Below are 21,859 nucleotides of genomic sequence, written 5' to 3'. Positions count from 1 at the left end.
TCCCTACATAGCCTGTCAGAAGCATGACTGATGCCATAGAGTGTGCCCTCCAAAACTGCCATTTCCTTCAGATCATCTGATCACTGTAGTCTGGAGATCAGTTGTAATTCTGGGAGAAGTTCAGGCCCCACATGGAGGTTGGCAAGCAACCCTACCAACACCTTAGGTGTCAGGGATCAGCTCCCTCCAAAAGCAGCCTCACTGCCTCCCAGTTTCAGGGAGTGAATACCCTCCCTCCTTGTGCAGGGCCTGTCAAAAGCTCTGCCACGTCATTGGACTCTACACCTCTATGGTATTATGCCACAGTGAGCTCCTTCCCTTCCCCAAACCCCTCCCTCCCCAGGCTCCAGCCCCCAAATCTCCAGGTATTTCCCAACCTAGAGTTGACATCCCTAGATCATTTACCAATGAAGAGGCGGATCTTTTGACAAAAAGCACATAAGCGAATCCAAATCCAGCCATCAAGAGGACTACGCCAACAGAGCTGGGGGTGAAGTACGATGTAACAGCTGTTCCCACAGAAACAAGAACAGCTGCTAGTAGCCTTATGTCACTTGACATGGGTGAACCTCTGAGACTGATCTCCCAGCACCTCAATTTCCCAGAGAAAAAGTGTGTCCAATGGAGGCAGGACCCCCAAGGTCCATAAGGATGAATCTCATCTTCACTGATACCACCGTGAAATCCTTCAGCAATGCTTGGCAAGGGCAAAGCAACCTGAACCAGAACAAACACATGCAGACACTGTTATGCTGAAAAGTATGCCGATGGAGAGTGATTTCAGCTAAGCATACCTTTATTTAGTCAGGAACAAAGACACCTAGGCCGGCTCGCCTTTGGAAACCCACCACCAAACACACACCCACACCCGATAAGCTATTTACAGTAACCGAGAGACCTATTAGCCTCACGGTTTGGGACCTAGCCATCTGATAGGGCCGGCTAGGATCCTTCTGGCCCATTGTCTTTAGATACGAAGCTTGAGGTTTTGTCCCTGGGCAAGTCCGGACATGCCCGGCCTTGTCAGGGCTGGATACACTACACCCCTCCCCCCTTGGTCCGCAATGCACCCACAGACAAAGTCCTTCAGGTAAGCTGGTGACTTCTTGATGCGGGTCGAGCGGCGCGGTTCAGGGGTGACTGCGGATTCTCCTCCGGGAGCCCTTGGCAGTGAGCTGACCGAGGGAGGTGCGGGGTGTGCTGGTGTTTCCCGCGCCTCCGGAAGAGGTGTCTCTGGTTCCCCCGTGGGGGAAGGCCTCGGGTCGGCCTCGGGTGCAGGTCGTGGTTCGGTCTCCAGCAGTGAGGCCCTTTGCGAGATTTCCGGAACCTCGGCCAGTTCCGCGTCCTCAGGGTCCAATGGTAGCGTCCGGCGTCGTAGTTGGTCGATGTGCCGGTGTAGCACTTGTCCGTCCTCACACGAGACCTCATACGATTGGGGGCCCTTAACTCGGATGACTAGAGCCGGGACCCAGGCGGGGCCCCTGGCGTAGTTCCGTGCATACACGGGGTCATCCGGGAAGAACCCCCTGGCAGCCGTGTGCGTCTCCGTGCTCGGGGCCTCCGGCGAAGCCCGATCGGGGTGCAGCCGATCCAGCCCGGTCGCCAGGCAGCGGCCTAGAAGTAATTCCGCCGGACTGCGCCCCAAAGTGGAGTGTGGCGTAGTCCGCTGGCCAAACAGGAAAGACGTTAGTTTGTAGTTCCAGTCTGACGAGTCCAGGCGGCAGAGGGCGTCTTTCGTTGTGCGGACCATATGTTCCGCCTGGCCGTTGGTCACGGGGTGAAACGGGACCGACCGGACGTGGCAGATGCCATAGTACCTCGTGAAGTCCTGGAATTCCGTAAAGATAAAGGTGGTCCCGTTGTCCGTGACCAGTGTGTCGGGGATCCCCTGGGCACTGAAGATCCGCCACATTGCTCGGATGGCCGCCTTGGAGGACGTTGAAGAGACTGGGACCACCTCCAGCCACTTACTGTAGGAGTCTACCAGTATGAAGAACAGCTGGCCCTGGAAAGGTCCCGCAAAGTCCAAGTGCAACCTAGACCAGGGCCGGTGTGAGGATTCCCAGGCCCTTTCGGGGGCTTGGGGGGGGGCTCCGGCCGCATGGCCTGGCACGGCTGGCACCTCTGTACTACCCTCTCAATGTCTTTATCCAGCCCTGGCCACCAAACGTAGCTCCTGGCCAGGGCCTTCATGCGCACGACCCCCGGGTGTGCCTCGTGCAGGGCCGTGAGAACCCGTTCCCTTAGGGGTTTGGGAATGACCACCCAGCTCCCCCACAGTATGCAGCCCTTGTGGGCCGATAGCTCGTCCTTCCGGCAAACGTAAGATGCCAATTCGAGGTCCCCTTTAGCTACCGGCCACCCCCTTACCACCCAGTCCAAGACCCTACAGAGAAGTTTGTCCTTAGAGGTGCAGCGTGCCACCTCTGTGACATGTATGGGCTGCTCCGGGAGGGACTCCAGCATCGCGATCTGGAGCGCGGGAGCCGGGTCTGGGTCGCAGGTGGGCAGCGGAAGGCGGCTCAGGGTGTCCGCATGACCCATCGCCTTTCCCGGGCGATGGACGAGGGCATAGGAATATCCTGCCAGGAAAATGGACCAGCGGAGCAACCGGGGCGAGATCATCTGGGGGGTTTGGCAGTTGGGCGCCAAGAGGCCCAATAGCGGCTTGTGATCCGTGAGGACTGTGAACGGGCGTCCATACAGGTAGTGGAGAAATTTTTTCACCCCCACCACGATCGCCAAAGCCTCTTTGTCTATTTGGGCATAGTTACGTTCTGCCGCCGACAAGGTCCGTGAGTAGTAGGCGACCGGGACCTCGCGGCCGTCGGGCAGCCTATGTCCCAGCACCGCCCCGACCCCGTATGGCGAAGCGTCGCATGCCAGCACCACGGGAAGGGCCTCATCGAAATGTGCTTGGACCGAGTTTGAAACTAGCAGGTCCTTAACCGCTTTGAACGCTGCGGCTTGCGGCGGGCCCCAGACCCACGGTGCCGATTTGTCCAGGAGGCGGTGGAGCAGCTCCGCTACTGCAGCTTTGAGGGGCAAAAAGTAGTGATAAAAGTTCAATAGGCCCAGGAAAGCCTGTAGCTCCGCCTTGGATTTCGGGGGCGGCGTGTGTGTGATGGCCTCTACTTTGTCCGGGGAGGGGTGAAGGCCGGAGGCGTTGACCGCGAATCCCAGGAATTCCACACGTGGCACACCGAGCAGACACTTCTCCCGCTTGAACTTGAGGCCCGCCGAGTCGAAGCGATGGAGCACCGCCCTTAGTCGGTCCGCGAAAGACGAGTGGTCCGGGGCCGCAATCAGCACGTCGTCTAGAAACGGCTGGACTCCGGGGATCCCTTTTAGGAGTGAATCCATAAAGGATTGAAAGATACCGGGCGCGACTGAGACCGCAAACTGTAGGCGGTGCACCTTGAACGCCCCCTTGTGCATTGCGATAGTCTGCGCCTCCGCCGTGGCGGCATCAACCGGTAACTGTTGATACGCCTGGGCCAAGTCCAATTTGCCAAATACCCAGGCCCCCGCCAAAGCCACCAACACATGGCGTACCACTGGCACCGGGTACTCGTGAGCTTGTAGGGCTTTGTTTAAAGTGCATTTGTAGTCTGCACAAATGCGTACTTCCCTGTTCGGCTTAACTGGGGTGACTATGGGGGTCTCCCACCGGGCCGACGCGACTGGTTCCAGGACCCCTTGTTCTACGAGGCGGTCTAATTCCGCCTCAATCTTCGGCTTCATGGCGATGGGCGGTAGCCGGGCCTTGATGCAGATAGGCTGCACCGCCTGATCTAGGTCCAAGGATATGGGGGGGCTGTGTACCATCCCAGCGAGCCGTCGAAGACTCGGGGAAATTCCGCGCACACCGTGCCAAAGTCTCGCGCTCCGATCTGGTGAATCTCATTCACCGAGAGTCCCAGGGCCTCGAACCAAGAGAGTCCAAGCAGGCTTGCGAGAGGCCTATCGACCACCAACAGGTCTAGGGTGCCCTTAAAGTCCTAGAACTGCACCCGGAACTTGCCCCAGCCCCGCACTGCCATGGGGTTCTTAAAGTCCCGTAATCTAAAACCCTGTGACTTCTGAAGGGGAGGGCCCCCCCAGGGACACAGCTTACGGAGCGTATCCACGGAGATAATGGAGTATGTCGACCCGGTGTCTGTCAATCTCTATGCGGCAGGGGGACCCTTCTATGAGAACCATGACATGCATTTTTCGGGGGCCGTCGGGGGGCAAGTTACAGACCTGGTGTTGCGGGAAGCTGGCCGAGATGGAGTAAAGGTCGATGGGTTGTTCCGGCGAGGTCTGGTGCACAGTCGCTTTTGGGCAGGGCCCTTTGGAGTGGCAGATCCTGGCGATGTGTCCCGATTTGCTGCAGGCCCGTCAGATCGCGTTTCGAAATCGGCACGACCTGCGTTCGTGGCCTTCCCCGCAGCTGGCGCACACAGCCGGTGTGGTCGAAGCCTTGCTCTGGGGGGTCGAAATCTTGCCCGGTTTGGAGGTGGCGGGTCGTTGGCGGACCTGTAGGACGTCGTCCTTGTCCGAGGCGTTGGACCCGACGGTAACTTGAGTGCGGTGGACCGCCTTGGCTCGGCGGTCTTTGTGGGCTTTCTCGTACACTGAGGCCTCCCGGACCACTCTATCCAGGTCCAGGTCGTCCTGGCTGACCAGCCTCCGGCGGAGCTTGAGCTATCGTAGGCCCACCAGAAACTGGGTCGGCAGGGTGTCCGCTAGGTGCAGGAAGGCGCAGTTGGTGGCCGCTCACCTGAGTCCGGCCAAGAAGTCGGAGGCCGACTCGTCCGGCCCTTGGACCCTCGCACAGAAGTCCATGCGCTTGGCGAATTTCGTGGGCTTAGGTGAAAGGTGATCCATCAACGCCTTCACCAGCATGGGGTAGGGTTCCTCCTTAGTCTTCTTGGGCACGATGAGGTCCTTAAGTAGGAGGACGGTGTCCATGCCGCACAACTGCAGGAGATGAGCCTTTTTCTTCCCCTCGTCCGTAATGTCTTTACAGTCGAAGTGATTTTCCAGTATCTCTAGCCAGGACTCGGTGGGGCGGGAGATGTTGAAGGCATCCATGTTGCCCCGGCTGGTCGCCATTGTCCGATGACCGCGTGGTGAGGGTAGTGGCCTAGTTGGAGCGCCGCCGGGATTGCTGCTGCTGCTCTCGGGGTCAGCAGAGTGGTTTTCGGAGCCAGGAGCGGAGCGGTGAGCAGCTGATGGAGAAGCCGGGTGCGAAGCGGAGCGGCTCGCGGCGGTCTCGGTGTCGGGGCTCGAAGCGGTGCTCGAATCGGCGCTCGAAATGGGCGTCCGGGTCTTTGTTCATGGGAGTGCGTATCCCATCCTCGTCGCCAGTGAAAAGTATGCCGACGGAGAGTGATTTCAGCTAAGCATACCTTTATTTAGTCAGGAACAAAGACACCTAGGCCGGCTCGCAGGCCGGTTTATATTCCTTTGGAAACCCACCACCAAACACACCCCCACTCCCGATAGGCTATTTACAGTAACTGAGAGACCTATTGGCCTCACGGTTTGGGACCTAGCCATCTGATAGGGCCAGCTAGGATCCTTCTGGCCCATTGTCTTTAGATACGAAGCTTGAGGTTTTGTCCCTGGGCAAGTCCGGACATGCCCGGCCTTGTCAGGGCTGGATACACTACATATGCGGAGGTCAGCCTCCTTGCCAAAAGTGGAGTCTCACACTGTTCATTTTCTTCAGGTCACCTGCAATACCTCCCCTGCTTTTTCTTCAAGCAACACCGTCATTTATTGATCAGAATTGGATTAAGAATGTGCAAAAATTGTGGATTAAGATGTACAAAAATTAATGCTGCTAAATTTCTGAAGTGCCAAAAAGGCTCTTTCGGTTTGCTCACTGCAACTAACATGGTTAGCTCTCTAGAATTGCTCCTTCTGATCTAGAAGAACAAAAACCAGAGGTCCATTAGTTACAAGATATTCTGAACTGTATACCCTGACCAAAGAGGGAGCTCCTGGGAGGGGGGGGGGGTTCTGGGCCCTTCAGAGACAAGCTTAGAACCTGAGTGGTAGCAGTTAAACGTCCTCAATTGCTTGGGGCCTGAAGAGAACAGGAAGAAAGGATGGGGGGTGTGGTGCTGTAAGAACACGAGAGAAGCCAATGTTGGATCAGGCCAGTGGCCCATCCAGTTCAACACTCTGTCACACAGTGGCCAAAAATACTAGGTGCGGTCAGGAGGTCCAGCAGTGGGGCCAGGACACTAGAAGCCCTCCCACTGTTGCCCCCACCAAGCACCAAGGATACAGAGCATCCCTTGCCCCAGACTGAGAGTTCCTATCTATACCTTGTGGCTAATAGCCACTGATGGACTTCTGCTCCATATGTTTATCCAGTTCCCTCATGAAGCCATCCATGCTTGTAGCCGCCCACCGCCACCTCCTGTGGCAGTGACCTCCATGTGCTAATCACTCTTTGGGTGAAGAAGTACTTCCTTTTATCTGTTCTAACCCGACTGTTCAGCAATTTCATTGACTGCCCACGAGTTCTTGTATTGTGAGAAAGGGAAAAAAGGACTTCTCTACCTGCTCTATCCCATGCGTAATCTTATAAACTTCGATCATGTCACCCCTCTGCCATAGTTTCTCCAAGCTAAAGAGCCCCAAGCGCTTTAACCTTTCTTCATAGGGAAAGTGTTCCAACCCTTTTATCATTCTAGTTGTCCTTTTCTGCACTTTTCCCTATGCTATAATTTCCTTTTTGAGGTGTGGTGACCAGAACTGTACACAGTACTCCAAATGAGGTCACACCATTGCCGCATGACGGAGTGAGCTCCCGTCTCTGGTTCCAGCTCCTGCCAACCTAGCAGTTCGAAAGCAAGAAATTGCAGGTAGATAAATAGGTACCGCTTCAGTGGGAAGGTAACAGTGTTCCATGTGCCTTGGCGATTAGTCATGCTGGCCACATGATCACGGAAACGTCTTCAGACAGCTCTGGCTCTTCCGCTTGGAAACGGAGATGAGCACCGCAACCCTAGAGTTGGATTCGACTGGCTTTCGAGCAAGGGAAACTGTTACCTTTATTATGATACTGACCAAAGTATGTTTTCAGTTTCCTTCCTAATAATCCCCAGTATAGTGTTGGCCTTTTTTATTGCAGTTGCACACTGTCTAGACATTTTCATTGAGTTATCGCCAACTCCAAGATCTCTCTCTTGGTCAGTCTCTGCCAGTTCAGACCCTATCAACGTGTATTTATAGTTAGGAGATAGGGTTGCCAACTCCAGGTGGGAAATTCCTGGAGATGTGAGGTATGGAGCCTGGATAGGGTGTGGGACCTTGGACAGGTACAAAGCCATAGACTCCACCCTCCAAACCAACCGTTCCCTTCTGGGGAACCATCATTGCCAATCTCCAGGTGAGGGCTGGAGATCACTCAAAATTACAACTGTTCTTTAGGTAGCAGAGATCAGTTCCTCTGGAGAAAATGGTGGACTCAGTGTCATTATACCCTGCTGAGGTCACCAGAGCAAATTGACACTGAGTGTCCAAGGCCGGGCACCCGCCCAGAGCCTCTTTCTAGAGGTCGTTGTATTTATTTCCACAACGGGCCTTTTTCCTAGTTAATAATAATAGTATAATCTACTGGCATAAGATTCCTTTATTGGTGTATGCTTTTATGTTCTGTTTTGATTCTAGACACGCACACGCCCTATTCCAGCCAAGGTTTTGAAAAGGCTTGGGCGTAAAGACGAATGTTTGTGCGGCAGAAAAGCTTGCCTTTCACCTAATTTGACCCGTCGGCGATCAAACTCTGTCCCTTGCTCCGCGTACTTTGAGCGACCCGCCCTGTTGTCACCATTATGACGCGCATCTCCACGCGCGCCGAGCGTCTCCTGGGTTGTGGCCGCCAGAGGGCTCTGATGCTCGAGCCCGGCAGATCTCTCGTGCTCTCTTTGTCTTTGTTCAGAGTCCCGAATCAACGACTGTATCCGGTCGAAGGCAGCTGCTCTGCCACCATATTGGGATTTGTGGAAACGGGAGGCCTCGGCTTTCAGCTCTCCCTGCGGCCGCCCGAGGAGGGGGTTGTCTAGGGGCTGGCTCCAGTTCCAGACTCTGCAAGCCATTACGCTCTTGGGTACGTGAAGGCTCCCGATAAAGAACGCAAAAACAAGACCAAACCTATCCGTAGGGAAGTGTAAGGAATGGGTGTGGTTTGGAGGGCGGAGCGGTCTGTGATTCCTGGGGAGGGGGGCGCAGGAAAGGGCATCAAGTGGCCCTGCTGGGGGGGTGTTCTTTGTCTCTTCGGATCTGGAATTGCCCCGATTTGAAGGGTGAAAATGTAGACAGGGAAGAAGAACGGAGGAGAGGTGTTTTTAAAGGGCAGGAAAGCGACCTTGGCCGGTGTCTGTTGGTTGACAAGGTGGCTATAAGGAATATTCTATGTAGATTAATCGGATCTTGGAAGGTAGCCATTCAGTGGGACTGGGGGGGGGGCGAAGGAGGGAGGGAAGAGAAGGCGGGGGTCAGGCTTTTGTACTGCGGCAGCAACTTCCGGTTTTCGGAGGCACACATATTTTTTTTCCTCCCATAGCGCGGGGGAAGTTGGTTGGGGGAGGGAATGAGTCATAACAACCGCTGCAACGATCGCCTGCCGTGGCATCATATTTTCCCCCCAGTTATGGCTGAAGAGTAGTTGGCCGTTCGAGAATGACTGGTTGCAAAACAGACTCTAGATGCTGTTCCTAACGCACTAGTTCCCCGCGTAATGCTACTTTGCCTTCGTTTGGGAACGTCATCGTTTTCTCACCCGTGTCTCGAGAAACTTTGCAACAACAACCCTGTCAATAGGTCAGTATTAACCCGGCGTTGCATATGGAGGAGGAAGCTGAGAGCCAGCGGGGGTGGCTCGAGGCTGCTTGGTGAACTCCCCGCAGAAAAGAAAGTGACCAAATCAGCCGGCAGTCAAGAGAAATGCGTTTATTAATTTGCTTATTTAGATAAAGCATCTCGATAAAGCATTCTGAAAGCAACTGTCAAAAAATAAACCTTTAAGTAGTAAAACTATCACACATAAAATATAAGGAAGCCGCTTAAGACTTTAGATTTTAGAGACAGTTAAACAGTCCAAAGCAAAACCTTAGATCGACAACTGACTTTAAATATTGGCTAGATCGGGACCAAAAGTGTAACATAAAACTGTCATTTTCAAACCTCTGCTTTACTGGAGAAGTTAATTTGACAGCTAGCTGGAACTGAAATGGAGGAACTGAGTCTGAGCGTTTTGGAAAAAAGGGAATTTGGTTCAGTTGAAAGGGAACAGAAAAGCCTAGAGTTTGGCTAAAATCAGAAGTTTTTTCCCCCTATGAATTTGTTAGCATAACAATAGATGAACTGGGTAAACATAGACAGCTGAAGAAACCAGCATTAGATGAATAAGACTGCAAATAAGAAACACGTGTGGTTAACAGGCAGGTTGAAGCATGCAGTGCTGGTGCTGAGTGTACTGAAACTGGCTGGTGAAGCACTCAGATGTTAAGGAGGAAGGTAATAAAAATAAAATAGCTAACCCCCTTGAGAGGGTTGGGGTATATTGAAATGGGCAGAGAGAGTGTGTGTGTAGACAATCATAGGTGTTTGAAGGTATAAACCAGACTTATAAAAACAGGAAGTTAGAATACAAGTGTTTATTAAAAATGATAACATGTTGCTGCCCTCCTTGCTTTCTTCTTATTTCCCTCTTTTATAAATTCTGGCCCCGGTCACACGGGAGGCTTTGATCCGCAAGAGGGACGGATCGGGGGCACATGAAGTGGGCGCGATCACACCGCAACATCTGGGAAGCGGCGCGCACCCGTCCCCAATCCGTCTCTTCTGGCCGAAGATGTGGATCAGAAAAAAACCTATGAAACACTAGCACTTACCGAAAAATCCGTTGCAGGGGCGGACGTGTGATCGCCGGTGCACCCGTCTCTCCCACAGCATGCGAGGTCCTGCCAAACTGCGCATGCACATGCATGTGCAGCAGGCTCGCCTCACTCTGCAGTCCATGGCTTCCCCCGGCATCTGATCGTGCTGGGGAGGAACTGCATGGCGGCTGGGGGGAATCTGTCTGATCCTTCTCCTTTGGTGCGGCTCAAAAAAGCCGCACTTTGGCCGTGCCTTTTCCCCCAATGTGACCAGGGCCTCTGTATTCCTTACCTTGCGCTTTGGTACCCTTTCCCCATCTTGATCTATTCCCTTTTAATCTGTTTACCCATAGTATAGTGTGTAATTCATTTTGTAATGCTATAATTTTTTTCCACAAATAGTCTGCTCTTAAGCCATCTGCAAGCAATTGTGGGGTTGAAAGTAGGGGAAAATTAGTTCATCAGTTTAACACTCAGTGACACCGAATGTATTTCGTGACTGGATCTTCAATAGGCAATGCCTTATTGAATTTCACACCACAGGAAGCCAGTTGGGTTCCTAGGTATGTTTTGCCCTTGTTCAGAATTCATGTCTGATAGAGTTGCTTGTTCCTGCCTATTCACTTTTCTACCAGGCTTTATTGAGCTATGGTTTCTGTATGATGAGTGGGGAAGTTGCATTTGACTGGAGTCCTTTGTTGTTTATTGCAGAGGCTGATCTTTTTTCTGGAAAAGTGGGTACAAGATTGGGGGGAAGAAGTGGAAAGGGGCTTCAAGGAAGATCATGGAAGAGAACGGTGAGGATGTGAGTTCACTGGGTAAGGATCTCTTCTCTGTTATTGTGAAGCTTCAGGGCGTGGAGAGCTTACATCTGTTTTCCCATGACTGGGTGCTTTTAGGAACGATTCTTGCAGTGGATGTGGAACTGTTGGGTAGGCACAGTTTATCTGCTGTAACTGGTTCCTGTTATTTGCTGGTCATTCAGAGGAAAAGTCTTTACATGGCAGCGTCTCATAATACTGCTTCAGTGCTCTAGCAGACAACTAGGAGCACAGAAAATGTTCCTGAGGGAGGAAGAAAAATTACTTTCCCCCAAGGCCACCCCTCTCTGAAAGGGAGAATCTAACCAAAAGAACTGCACAATGTCTTATTGTTCCTAGATGATCCTAGTCAGCCATGTGGACTGGCAGGAGGCCAATACAGCTTGTAACACTGTGCCAGTGTGAAGTGAGGGACAGCATGCACTGCAGCAATGCTGATGAATGTGCCCTGAAGCTCATGATGTACCCTGATTCAGGGCGTATATGTACCATCTGCTTTTCAAGACTCAGTTCCTTGACGTACAGATTCTGGAGTGCAGTGCTGGAGAGACCTTTCGGATTTCTAGAGAGCATCTCTAAGTTGTTGGGAGTCAGTGGTGATCTTTTCAAAGTACACGTTCCGTGCATGTCCAGTCCCTGCAAGTGGGAGCTGAGAGCATTATGCATGGTTCTCCCCTTCCTTTTTGACCTCAGAACAGCCCTGTGAGGTAGATCAGACAGAGAGGGTGTGTATAGCTTCATGGATGAGGGGGGATTTGAACCTGGGACTCCAGGTCTTAGACTGACACTCTGACCACTGCAGAACGCTACTCACATACTTTCTAGGACCCTGGATTCCATGTCCTGACTGTTCCGTAAAGGTAAAGGTTCCCTTGCTCGAAAGCCAGTCGAATCCGACTCTAGGGTTGTGGTGCTCATCTCCGTTTCAAAGCCGAAGAGCCAGCGCTGTCCGAAGATGTTTCTGTGGCCATGTGGCTGGCATGACTAAACACCAAGGCGCACGGAACGCTGATACCTTCCCACCAAAGTGGTACCTATTTATCTACTTGCAATTTCTTGCTTTCGAACTGCTAGGTTGGCTAGGTTGGTACTGTTCCTTAGCTTTTCACAAATCTATCACCTGTGTGGAAATTTTTGACCTCCGCCCTGTTCCTGGACTGTATAAATATGGACTTTGTAATTAAGTGGAAAATGTTCTAGCCTGTGAATCCTTGTTTACTTTGCCTGTGCCCGTTTAACCACTAGTTGGCCAAAGCAGTGCCTCAGCAAAATAGAAGCAGGTCTGTAACATTTGTGACTCAGACCCAGTTATTCATTTGAAAGAACACAATTAAAGTTGTCCCCCCCCCCGTCACCTAGACTGAGCTTTTGGGGATGGATTGGCCAGCATAAGTCTCTTAATGTTTCCAAATTCTGAAATTCTAATCAAGGGAAGTGTTGAAGAATTTAGAGAAGGAAATGGGCACTGCTGTTGAGCAGGCTGCTGAAAGTGTGGTTAAACTAGTTGAAATCTGTCTTGCCCCTTGGAATAGCTTTGGGCAAGGGGGCTCATGCTGGAATCCATAAAGCTGTGCAGTAAATATATTGTTCTGCGGCTTCACCTCCCCTCCAGGAAGACTGGACAGGCTTTCAAGGGGACAGCAGAACCTAACAAGCAGCTGACAGCCCACTAAACTTTTAAAGATGCTGGGTCTGGGATTATTCCTTTTCTTGTAACTTCCATGTTTCTCTTGCTGTTAGGCATCCTTGGCTATTATTCATTCCAGATTATGCTTGCCAGCCACATTGGTGCCCTGCCTACATTTTTTGGTTTTTTTTAATAATATGTATTGCTTAACTGGGCACCTGGTGATAGACCACATTGCAGTCTTTCCCTTCCCCTGCAGTTCATCCCAGCCAAGAAAAGGTAGTAACATATTATTTGGGGAGGGGGGAGCTCTTAAGAGATAAAACATTATAAAAACAATCAAGATGGCCTTTGCCAAGAAAACATCTGTCCAGGAATATTGACTTGAAGTGTATTTAAAGTAGTGGTACTCAACTCCACGGCCCACAGAGAACCACATTCAGTTACCATCAACCAAAAGAGCCATATGACTTTTGTGCCCTGTATGCTTTTTCACCAAATCTGTGCATACAATAAGATAACAACTTAATATTAAATTTTGTAACCTTTTTGATTACCAGAGTACTTCTTTTTTTTTCCAATCCCCTGAAGACAGGGTAGCTTTATTACTTTTTTGTTACACCTACAGACTAACAGAAAAGATTACTTCTGAGCCATGTAGGGTTCTCTGTTCAAACCTTAGCCAGTCCTTGTATATCAAGTGCGTGGGCTTCCCTCTCAACCTTCCCACTCTCTCCTCAGCATGGGAAATAGTGGGTCAGGTGACAAGAGATTTCCAAGGCACCTGGAGGAGAACAAGCTGGCCATGGAGAGTGCAGAGTAAAACCACCATACCCCACTGTGGACAGCTTGCTCTTTTCCTGGGTGGCTGCTGTGGCCAAGTGGCTCTCTTCCTGATGGCCACTTGGGAGCCAAAATGAGAGTAGCACAAAGGCTGCAAAGAAGGGTGGGGGGTGTTGGAGAGAATGGACCTTTCCATCCCTCCCATGAGGCCTGCAGCTTACCGATCCTCCAGTCCCTCCAGCAGCAGCTGTGTCATGGTGTGAACCATCTACCAACTACAAGCACTACCAGGCCAGGGAGCCAGTTTGGTGTAGTGGTTAAGAGCGGCAGACGCTAATCTAGAGAACCGGGTTTGATTCCCCTCTCCTTCTCCACATGCAGTCAGCTGGGTGGCCTTGGGTCAGTCACAGTTCTCTCAGAGCTCTCTCAGTCCCACCTCCCTCACAGGGTGTCTCTTGTGGGGAGAGGAAAGGAAGGAGATTGTAAGCCACTCTGAGACTCTGAGTGAAGGGCAGGGTATAAATCCAATCCAATTCTTCTTCTTCTTACCTGCTTCCCTGGAAACTGGGCAGGTGCTGCATTGGGGAACAGTTCTCGGAGGATCCACGAGTCAAAGAGCTCCTGAGCCTTTGAATGTAACTGATTTAAACCAAGGCCTAAACATGATGGACAAGATGCTTTGATCCCTCTCGTTGTTCTCATCTTCAAAGATTTTCTTAGCACCACATCATAGTTGGGAGTAAGTGGCCGCCTCCTTCGGTATCTCCCCCATTTTCATAGCAAATTGCACACGTAACTGATGACATTCTCATTCACATTTATTCTCTCCCATCCACCTGAAATATCTAGCTTGGCTTCAGGTTGGCATTGTCAAAACTTGTATGTGCAAACAAAGTAAAAGCCAATAAGGTAACACAGCAAACTCTGCAATCATAGTGGGGAATGCATACATTTTCCTTCAGCTGATGTTTTGCACAGTTCTAGGGAGTGCAGTTTGACTTAATTCCTTAAGGTACTTAACGCCGGTAAGTACCTTAAGATTATACCTCCATGTAGCAATGTTCCCTCTAAGCTATGGAGCCCTGTGAGCAAAAATTCTACTTTGTGAGCTACTGGCATTAAAGTTGTGAGCAGGAGCTTTGGCTGCTGCATAAATTAGTTTGCTCTGGAGCCCTCCTTCCTGAGCTAAGACAAAAATGTGTGAGCCAGAGGCTAAAAAACTGTGAGCTAGCTCACACCAACAATCTGGAAGTATTAATAACATGCAGACTTTTTCTTCTAAAAGTTAGGTTCTAGACCTTTGCAATGGTAGGAATATGCTTGCTTCTCTTCTCTTTGTTTCTAATGGTGACTGCTTTCTCGCGGGTGGTCCATTTTCCCTCAACCAGTAGCTGTTCATAAGCTATTTGCTGGAGGAGAAGTAGCTGTCTTGGAGCACATAAGAAAAGGGGCAGAGACATGACAAGGGGGTTGACCACTGGAGGTAGCAGCTGAGAGGCCACTTTCCCCAGCAGTGCAGAACGAGATGGTTTGAGAGGGAGTGGGCGTAAAGGGAGCCAAGTCTGCAAAGGCTGATAGCCCACAAAAATTGGTTACTAGCCTGCCAGGCCATGCATTGTTACGTGAGGTTTATGGCACAGCCAAAGGAGTAGGCTGCCTTTTGACTTTGAAATTCCTTGCCTGGTTCCCTGGAGGAGACCAGGTGAGACACTTTTTACAAGTCTTTGTGTTCTCCAACCCTTCAGAGTTTGCTGAGCCAAGGAAATTTACATGTGTCAATTTGGTGTAGTGGTTAAGTGCGCGGACAATCTGGGAGAACCGGGTTTGATTCCCCATTCCTCCACTTGCACCTGGCTGGATGACCTTGGGTCAGTCACAAGCTCTGGCACAGCTGTCCTTGAAAAAGAGCAGTTTGTGTCAGAGTTCTCTCAGCCCCACCCACCTCACAGGGTGCCTATTGTGGGGAGGGGAAGGGAAAGGAGTTTGTAAGCCGCTCTGAGACACCTTTGGGTAGTGAAGGGCGGGGTATAAATCCAATCTCCTCCTCCTCCTCTTCTTCTTCTTCTTCTCTTTTATATACTATATTCATATTATACTATTACGATTTGGATGAAGGAATAGAGGGAATGCTTATTAAATCTGCAGATGATACAAAATTGGGAGGGGTAGCAAATACGGTAGAAGATAGAGGCAGGATACAGGATGATCATGACAGGCTGGGAAACTGGACTAAAACAAATAAAGTGAATTTCAGTGGGAATAAATGTAAAGGTCCCCATTTAGGTAGGCAAAATCAAATGAATAATTATAGGATGGGGGAGACTTGTCTTGACAGTAGTATGTGCAAAAAGGATCTGGGGTCTTAGTAGACCATACACTGAATATGAGTCAGCAGTGTGATGTGGTAGCTAAAAGGGCAAATGCCATTTTGGGCTGTATCAATAGAAGTAGGGCTGAATGCGCCGGAACAGAGTTCCAGAACCTCTTTGTCAACATTCTTTTTAAAATGTTTAAAAGTTCATGAGGTGTTAGTATGCAGATTGAAAACTTCATTTCCCTCTTGAGAGTTCTGGCACCTCTCCCCCCCCCCAAAAAAAAACCCCCAAACAAACCCCTGAACAGAAGTATAGTGTCCAGATCACGCAAAGTGATGTTATCGCTTTACTAGGTTAGACTTCACCTAGAGTATTGTGTTCAGTTTTGGGCACCACAATTTAAGAAGGATATAAGCAAGCTGGAACGTGTCCAGAGGAGGGCAACAAAGATGGAGACCAAGTCCTGTGAGGAAAGGTTGAGGGAGCTGGGTATGTTTAGCCTGGAGAGGAGATGACTGAGAGGAGATATGATTATCATCTTCAAGTACTTGAAGGGCTGTCATATAAAGGATGGTGCAGAGTTGTTTTATCTTGCCCCAGCAGGCCGGACCAGAACCAACGGGTTTAAATTAAATCAAAAGAGTTTTTAGCTAAACATTAGGAAGAACTTCCTGACAGTTAAAGCAGTTCCTCAGTGGAACAGGCTTCCTCGGGAGGTGGTGGGCGCTCCTTCTTTGGAGGTTTTCAAACAGAGGCTAGATGGCCATCTGACAGCTGATTCCGTGAACTCAGGCAGATCATGAGAGGGAGGGCAGGAAGGGTTACCTCAGTGCTTAGTTCTTGTGGCCTTTTCTTACATGCCCAGGGAAATGCTGGTTGCCACTTTGGGGTCAGGAAGCAGTTTTTCTCCAGGCCAGTTTGGCCAGGAATCCTGGAGACTTTTTGCCATCTTTTGGGCATGGAACAGGCGTCACTGAGGGTGTGTGGGGGAGGTATTTGTGAATTTCCTGCATTGTGCAGGGGGTTGGACTAGATGATCCAGGAGGTCCCTTCCAACTCTATGATTCTAAGTCCTATACTGCTTGCTCCAGCCCTTATACTTGAGTGCTCTTTCTGTGAACTTCAGTTTCCAAATGACCCCTGAACGACTATTGGCTTTCTTTTTGATGAGCAGTGCATGTAATAGGATCCCTAAGAATGTTTTTCTTTTGTTGTTGAAGCACGTTTCCAGCCCACATGATTCCATGGGGTGAATGTTCAGTACGCTGGATGGCTGGTTGTCCTTGCATTGTAAATTTCAGTCATATTTCCCCACCAGACTGTTCATTTTGCCTTTTGCATCTCCTCCTCTAATTTTGTCTGTTTTTCTTTTCTCCTTGAGCGGCCTACATTTCAACAGATGGTAGCTACACAGGTGAGTAATTGTTCATTTGCATGTAAATTAGCCCACGTGAAAGCCAGGTGTTTAGAATTGTGCCTTTAAACAATTATGCAATTGGAATAAATGATGCAAAACTTGTTTCAGCTTTTTAAAATATATATATATATATTTGTCAGGAGCATAGAATAGTGAAAGCTAAGGAAGGCTGGAACTTAAGGCCGCTTCACACGTTACGCTAGACATGTGTATCGCACCGTTGTCACGTATCTTTTTTTTCGCATGTCGGAATGCAGACTCCCGTGTCATTTTCTTGAGGTTACACGTGTTTTCTTTGCAGGCCAACTTGTGGGAACAAAGATGCGAGATGTGTGTCTCTTGTAATGTTTGTGTGAGATGCACATGTCTCAGCGGGGGAATTGCCATCGTGATCATAGAGTGCATTGTACAGAGCATCCCATCTCTCTATCCGCACTCTTATCATTAGGAGCTTCTTTGTTACACCCCACCCCCCCTCACTAGCACTCCTTTAACTACGCCCAAAACAATGAAAAGTTTCCTGCTGCGATTTTAAAATTTCCTGCTGCCAATATCACCGTGTCATCCTCGGAGCACACCATGTTGTCTGATACCCTTCCAGAGACCGTGCCAGTGCCGAATCATGGCACACTGACGCCTTCTTCCCAGGGGTCTTCCTCCGCTACAAAATCAAGGCGCCAACCAGTTTGGACCGACGAGGAAACGCGGGCCTTCATCCAGGTGTGGGGTGATGACGCTGTGCAGAGTGCTCTGGCTTCAAATTACCGCACAGTCGCACAGTTTCAGTGGATAGCTGATGAGATGCGAGCCCGGGGATACAACAGGGACTGGGAGCAATGTCGCGAACGTGCAAAGGTGCTTCGACGCGGTTTCAAAGAGATAGTGGATGGGAACAGCAATGCTGGTCATGGGCGCCGAGTGTGGCCATATTATGAAGAACTTAATCGCTTTCTTTGCATCAAGCAAAATCTGGTCGTTCCACGGCTTTCAGGGAGCAACGCAAGGCCGCCTGTTGATCGCCGGCGCCGGGAGCACAGAGAAACGCAAGATGCTGCCTACGAACCACCGCTGTCTGTAGGAAAGAGCGACAAAGGGACTTTTGAAGAACCAGACGGGGACTGTTTACTGTTGCCTGAATCGGCTGGGTCGCAGCAGAGTGAAGCTAACATGGAAAACCAAGCAGCATCACCAGCAGCAAACTCTGATCTATCCATGGATGGGAGTGCTGGCCCTGGCACTCCCACGGATCCTCTGCCATCCAATGACTCAATCTCCGGTGAGTTTTTGTCAGTACTTGGGATTAATGTTCCCTCTAAGCTGTGGAGTCTTGTGAGCAAAATTTCTACTTTGTGAGCTACTGGCATTAAAGTTGTGAGCGAGCCATTTGGCTACTGCATAAATTTGTCTGCTCTGGAGCCATCCTTCCTGAGCTAAGACAAAAATGTGTGAGCCAGAGGCTAAAAAACTGTGAGCTAGCTCACCGTAACTCACCTTAGAGGGAACACTGCTTGGGATGTGTCTGAGGGGGGAGTGGCAGAGGTCATTTCGGGGGGGAACGCGGGGGAACGCAGTTCCCCCGGGTGAGGTGCAGGGGGGCGGGGCACACGACGAGGCCCCGCTCCCTGCTTCCAGCCGCCCCACTTCCAGCCCTCATTCAGCCAGGAGGAGGCAGGAGAAGAGGGAGGGTAAGTTGCTTCCTCCCCGCCTCTCCCCACCCCTGCCTGCCTGAGGCCAGGGAGGGCCTTGGCAGGGCTTCCTCGCACTCCCGCTGGCCTTGCAGGTCCACCGCCGGGCCCCTGATGTCAGGGGGTGTGGCATATGCTAATGAGTTATGCTAATGAGTTCCCCTAGCTCTTTTTCTACGAAATGACCCCTGGGGAGTGGGCTTCATTTTTGTATCCCCTAATGCCGAGGAATGAATTGTCAGAATGAAGAATCTTGGATTTCCTTTGGCAGGAGGGATTCCAGTCTCTGTTATTTCTGGCAGTAAAGCTAAGATCTGAACGGTGTGAGAGCAAACTGTGATGGAATATCATTAGTTGCTCCAGGCCTGAGCCAGTTGGGTGTTGACAGCTCCCCATGTAGGGCAAGGGCTGCGGCTCAGTCCAAGAGCCTCTGCTTTTGCATGCAGAAGGTCTCATGTTCAGTCTCCACTTAAAGGCTCTTGGGTAACCAGTGATACAAAAGACCCTGGAAAGCCACTGCCCGTCTAAGCAGACAGTACCAACTGTGATGGACTGATGGCCTAACTCGGTGTAGGGCAGCTTCAAATATTGCTCCTTCTTGCTTCTGTGGCTAACAGAATAAATCATGTAAAGTAAGTGAATATATACATCTGCATAATTTAAATAATGCCTTCAGTTTGCAGAAGTTGGCTCCTTTCTTCCTGTGAGTATGGTTACAATGGTGTTGAATTCCCTACTGAAACAACTGGTTTAACTTTTCTAATTCATCTGCAAAATTGCCCCTCTAAGGTACAGAATGCTTTGCAGCCAGTAAAGTTCCTTGCTTAAAGTCTTTTCTCCTGTTTTGCTTGTCCAGCACCAAATCTGCGCCCTCGGCCGCTGACCGCCGCAGAGAGAATGCGCAATCTCCGTTGCAGGCAGAGAAAGAGGAGGGGGGATACATTGAAGGAGCTGATGGAGGTCACGTCCCAGGCCACCAGCGAACTCGTCCGGACACTGTCCGACCTCACACACAAAGAGGTGGCTTCCTTTGAGCGGGCCTACAAGGAGGACCTTTCTGCGCGCAAAGACGAGATGGAGCAGAGCGCAGAGGACATTGGGAGGCTCGTAAGTGCTCTGGAATCCAGCGATCAAACTCTGAAGGAGCAGCTGAGTAGCCAGACAAGCGTACTGCAGGGCATCTTGGAAGTCATGAAAGACATACGGGGTAGAACTTCTTACAGTCCTCCGTACCCTTCACAGTATTATGATTTCCCAGGCCCTAGCATGATGCACACAGCAGGTACATCCTCAAACGGTCAGGAGATGCCGTGCCCTTCCCCATCTGGCCTCGCATTCCCTTCCCAGCAGTCGGCTACCAGCAACGGAGACGTCTCTCCCAGGAAGCGAATGAAATGAAAGTCCTGAAACGGAGAGGCATTCTGTACTGCTTATTTAGTATCCTTGTCGAAACCATCCCTCCAGCTATGGTTTGTTCTTGTTATGACATATATATTCCTTTTTCTTACAAGCCTTTCTTATTGCATAGTTAGGGTGTGTTTTCACCATATTATATGTGCGTCTACACAATGTTCCATTGTGTGGAAACGGCTGCCAGCAATGTACATTTAGATTTGCTCTTGGTTTTTATTTTGAGTGTACGTACGTTAGTTTCCCTTCTACTCTGTTTTCAAGAGGAATGCAGTGTTTGATGTACAAGTGTAAAAGGCTCTTCAGTACACTGAACACATTACTGGGTACCTGTCAAAAGGTATTTGAGAGTAATAAAGCCACACTGTTGTTCCAAAATAATTTAATTTGTGTTTTACCATAGTATATAAGACTTGCCATACTAGGGGGTCAGTTCAAGCTTCTAGCTAGTTCAGCATTCTGTCTTCCAAAAATGGCTGCCATGGAGAAGTTCACAAATGAGGAATGAGAGAAGCTTTTGCCTTCGTTAGCCCTCAGGATCTGGTAGTCAAGGATGAACCATCTCTGATAACTTATGGCCCATGGAACTACCCTTCCTACATCAATCTAATCCTATTAAGAAGTCTAATGATTGTCTGAGCATCCTGTGCCAACAAAATTCATAAGGATGCATTGTATTCAGAAGCACTTCTTCTGCCAGGCGACATCAGTTTATCATCCTCCACGTGTTTATATTTTGAGTGGCACTGAAATTTTTCCATGTTGTGCCCACCATACTGTGCAAGGCCTTAACATCTCTGTCATGCTGTCTTTGTCCCCTCCCACCCACATGTTTTCTGTGATGAAAATTTATTTCACGGCCAAACTGGATGTGAGAGTAAAAAACTCACTTGTTTAAAAAAAATATCTACTCAAAAATAAAACGTGATTGAGGAGGACTGTCACTGCCTTGCGTATAACCTACCTCCCTGTAGCACCCCCGTGTATACACGTACACTTCTCCCAACCAAGCTCGCTCCTGATACTGCAGCTCTACTGAGGTCCCTGGAGGTCCCTTCCAACTCTAGGAGTCTATGAGAAACAGCACAAAATGTAAGACACTGTCAACAGAAGGGTTCAGCAACCCCTCCCTGTACATCCCTTTTACTGAAAAAAATGTACCCATCCACTCCTTGCTTTATACCAGATTGGAGCAGGCTAATAAAGCAGTTGGGTCTGCTGTTGTTATGTCTGATTATTCAATTTACTTGATGGTCTCCTCCTCCCCCGCCCCCGGACAAAGTCGCTCCTTTTCACACAGTCCCCCAACTTTTCTGTGTCCTTGACAGGAGATGGTTCACCATTGTGTACAATAATCTGAATGGGGACATAGCATCATGGTATGATAGTTTTATACGCTCACATGCTTATTCACATTTTGAAGCTATTCGGACAGCTTGGTAAACTTGCTTTTGCAGATCATAATGTTGCCGCCTCTTCGACGTGGCATGCTCACCTGCGTGTTCTAATCGTTAGCTAACTGTTTCTGCCAATTCAGATCCAAAGGAAGTGAGGCTTTACAAGCCTACAGTTTCCTGGAGCTACACTTCTGAGGAAGACCCCAGCTGTGGTCATGTGCTCATCATGACCTCAGGCAGTCCCATGGGGCCCAAAGGCATACACAGCAGCTTTCAGAACTCCCCTGTTGGATTGGAAAAATAGATTCTCCATTGTCTGTCTTTCAGTTATTTGTTTAAAAAGTACATTTTAAACAGTTGTGGATATTATTTATTTTTCTGGTCTTTCTTAAATGGAGCTATTTACTCATGCAAATCTTGGCAGTTTGTTACTTTGTTTTACTCAGGGCTCTTTTTGTAGAAAAAGCCCAGCAGGAACTCATGAGCATAATAGGCCACACCCAACAGCAGGAACTCATTA

The 21,859-nt window shown here is 49.9% G+C and overlaps 2 protein-coding genes across 3 annotated transcripts in view; both read left to right on the top strand.

Annotated features, from left to right (window-relative positions):
- The window catches only part of LOC107113128 (zinc finger protein 850-like), a 148,849-nt gene that overhangs the window by 9,032 nt on the left and 117,958 nt on the right, over positions 1 to 21,859 (top strand). The window lies entirely within an intron of this gene.
- Positions 8,011 to 21,831, top strand: LOC107114943. 2 transcript variants are annotated; one of them, XM_015416587.1, is made up of 5 exons: positions 8,011 to 8,113; positions 10,596 to 10,702; positions 16,812 to 16,844; positions 17,449 to 18,123; positions 19,389 to 21,831. In XM_015416587.1, the coding sequence occupies exons 2-5, from the start codon at positions 10,669 to 10,671 to the stop codon at positions 19,928 to 19,930; spliced, it is 1,284 nt and encodes a 427-aa protein (XP_015272073.1). In that variant the 5' UTR covers positions 8,011 to 8,113; positions 10,596 to 10,668; the 3' UTR covers positions 19,931 to 21,831. The 2 variants fall into 2 exon arrangements, with proteins under 2 accessions (XP_015272073.1, XP_015272138.1); XM_015416652.1 differs by lacking the exons at positions 8,011 to 8,113; positions 10,596 to 10,702 and having other exon boundaries at positions 16,816 to 16,844; positions 17,149 to 18,123.

The sequence above is a fragment of the Gekko japonicus genome, unplaced genomic scaffold (assembly GCF_001447785.1).
Source record: "Gekko japonicus isolate JY-2015 unplaced genomic scaffold, Gekko_japonicus_V1.1 scaffold204, whole genome shotgun sequence".
NCBI classification, from domain to species: domain Eukaryota; kingdom Metazoa; phylum Chordata; class Lepidosauria; order Squamata; family Gekkonidae; genus Gekko; species Gekko japonicus.
Note: the sequence above shows the minus strand (reverse complement) of the source record. Positions and strands in the feature narration are given on the sequence as shown.

What these genes read in the sequence shown, in the direction of transcription:
- LOC107114943 (XM_015416587.1), top strand. Translation starts at nt 10,669, where the DNA reads ATGGAAGAGAACGGTGAGGATGTGAGTTCACTGG. An exon ending in TGAGGATGTGAGTTCACTGG is followed by an intron (nt 10,703 to 16,811) that starts GTAAGGATCTCT and finishes TTTCTCCTTGAG; the next exon opens with CGGCCTACATTTCAACAGAT. An exon ending in AACAGATGGTAGCTACACAG is followed by an intron (nt 16,845 to 17,448) that starts GTGAGTAATTGT and finishes ATACCCTTCCAG; the next exon opens with AGACCGTGCCAGTGCCGAAT.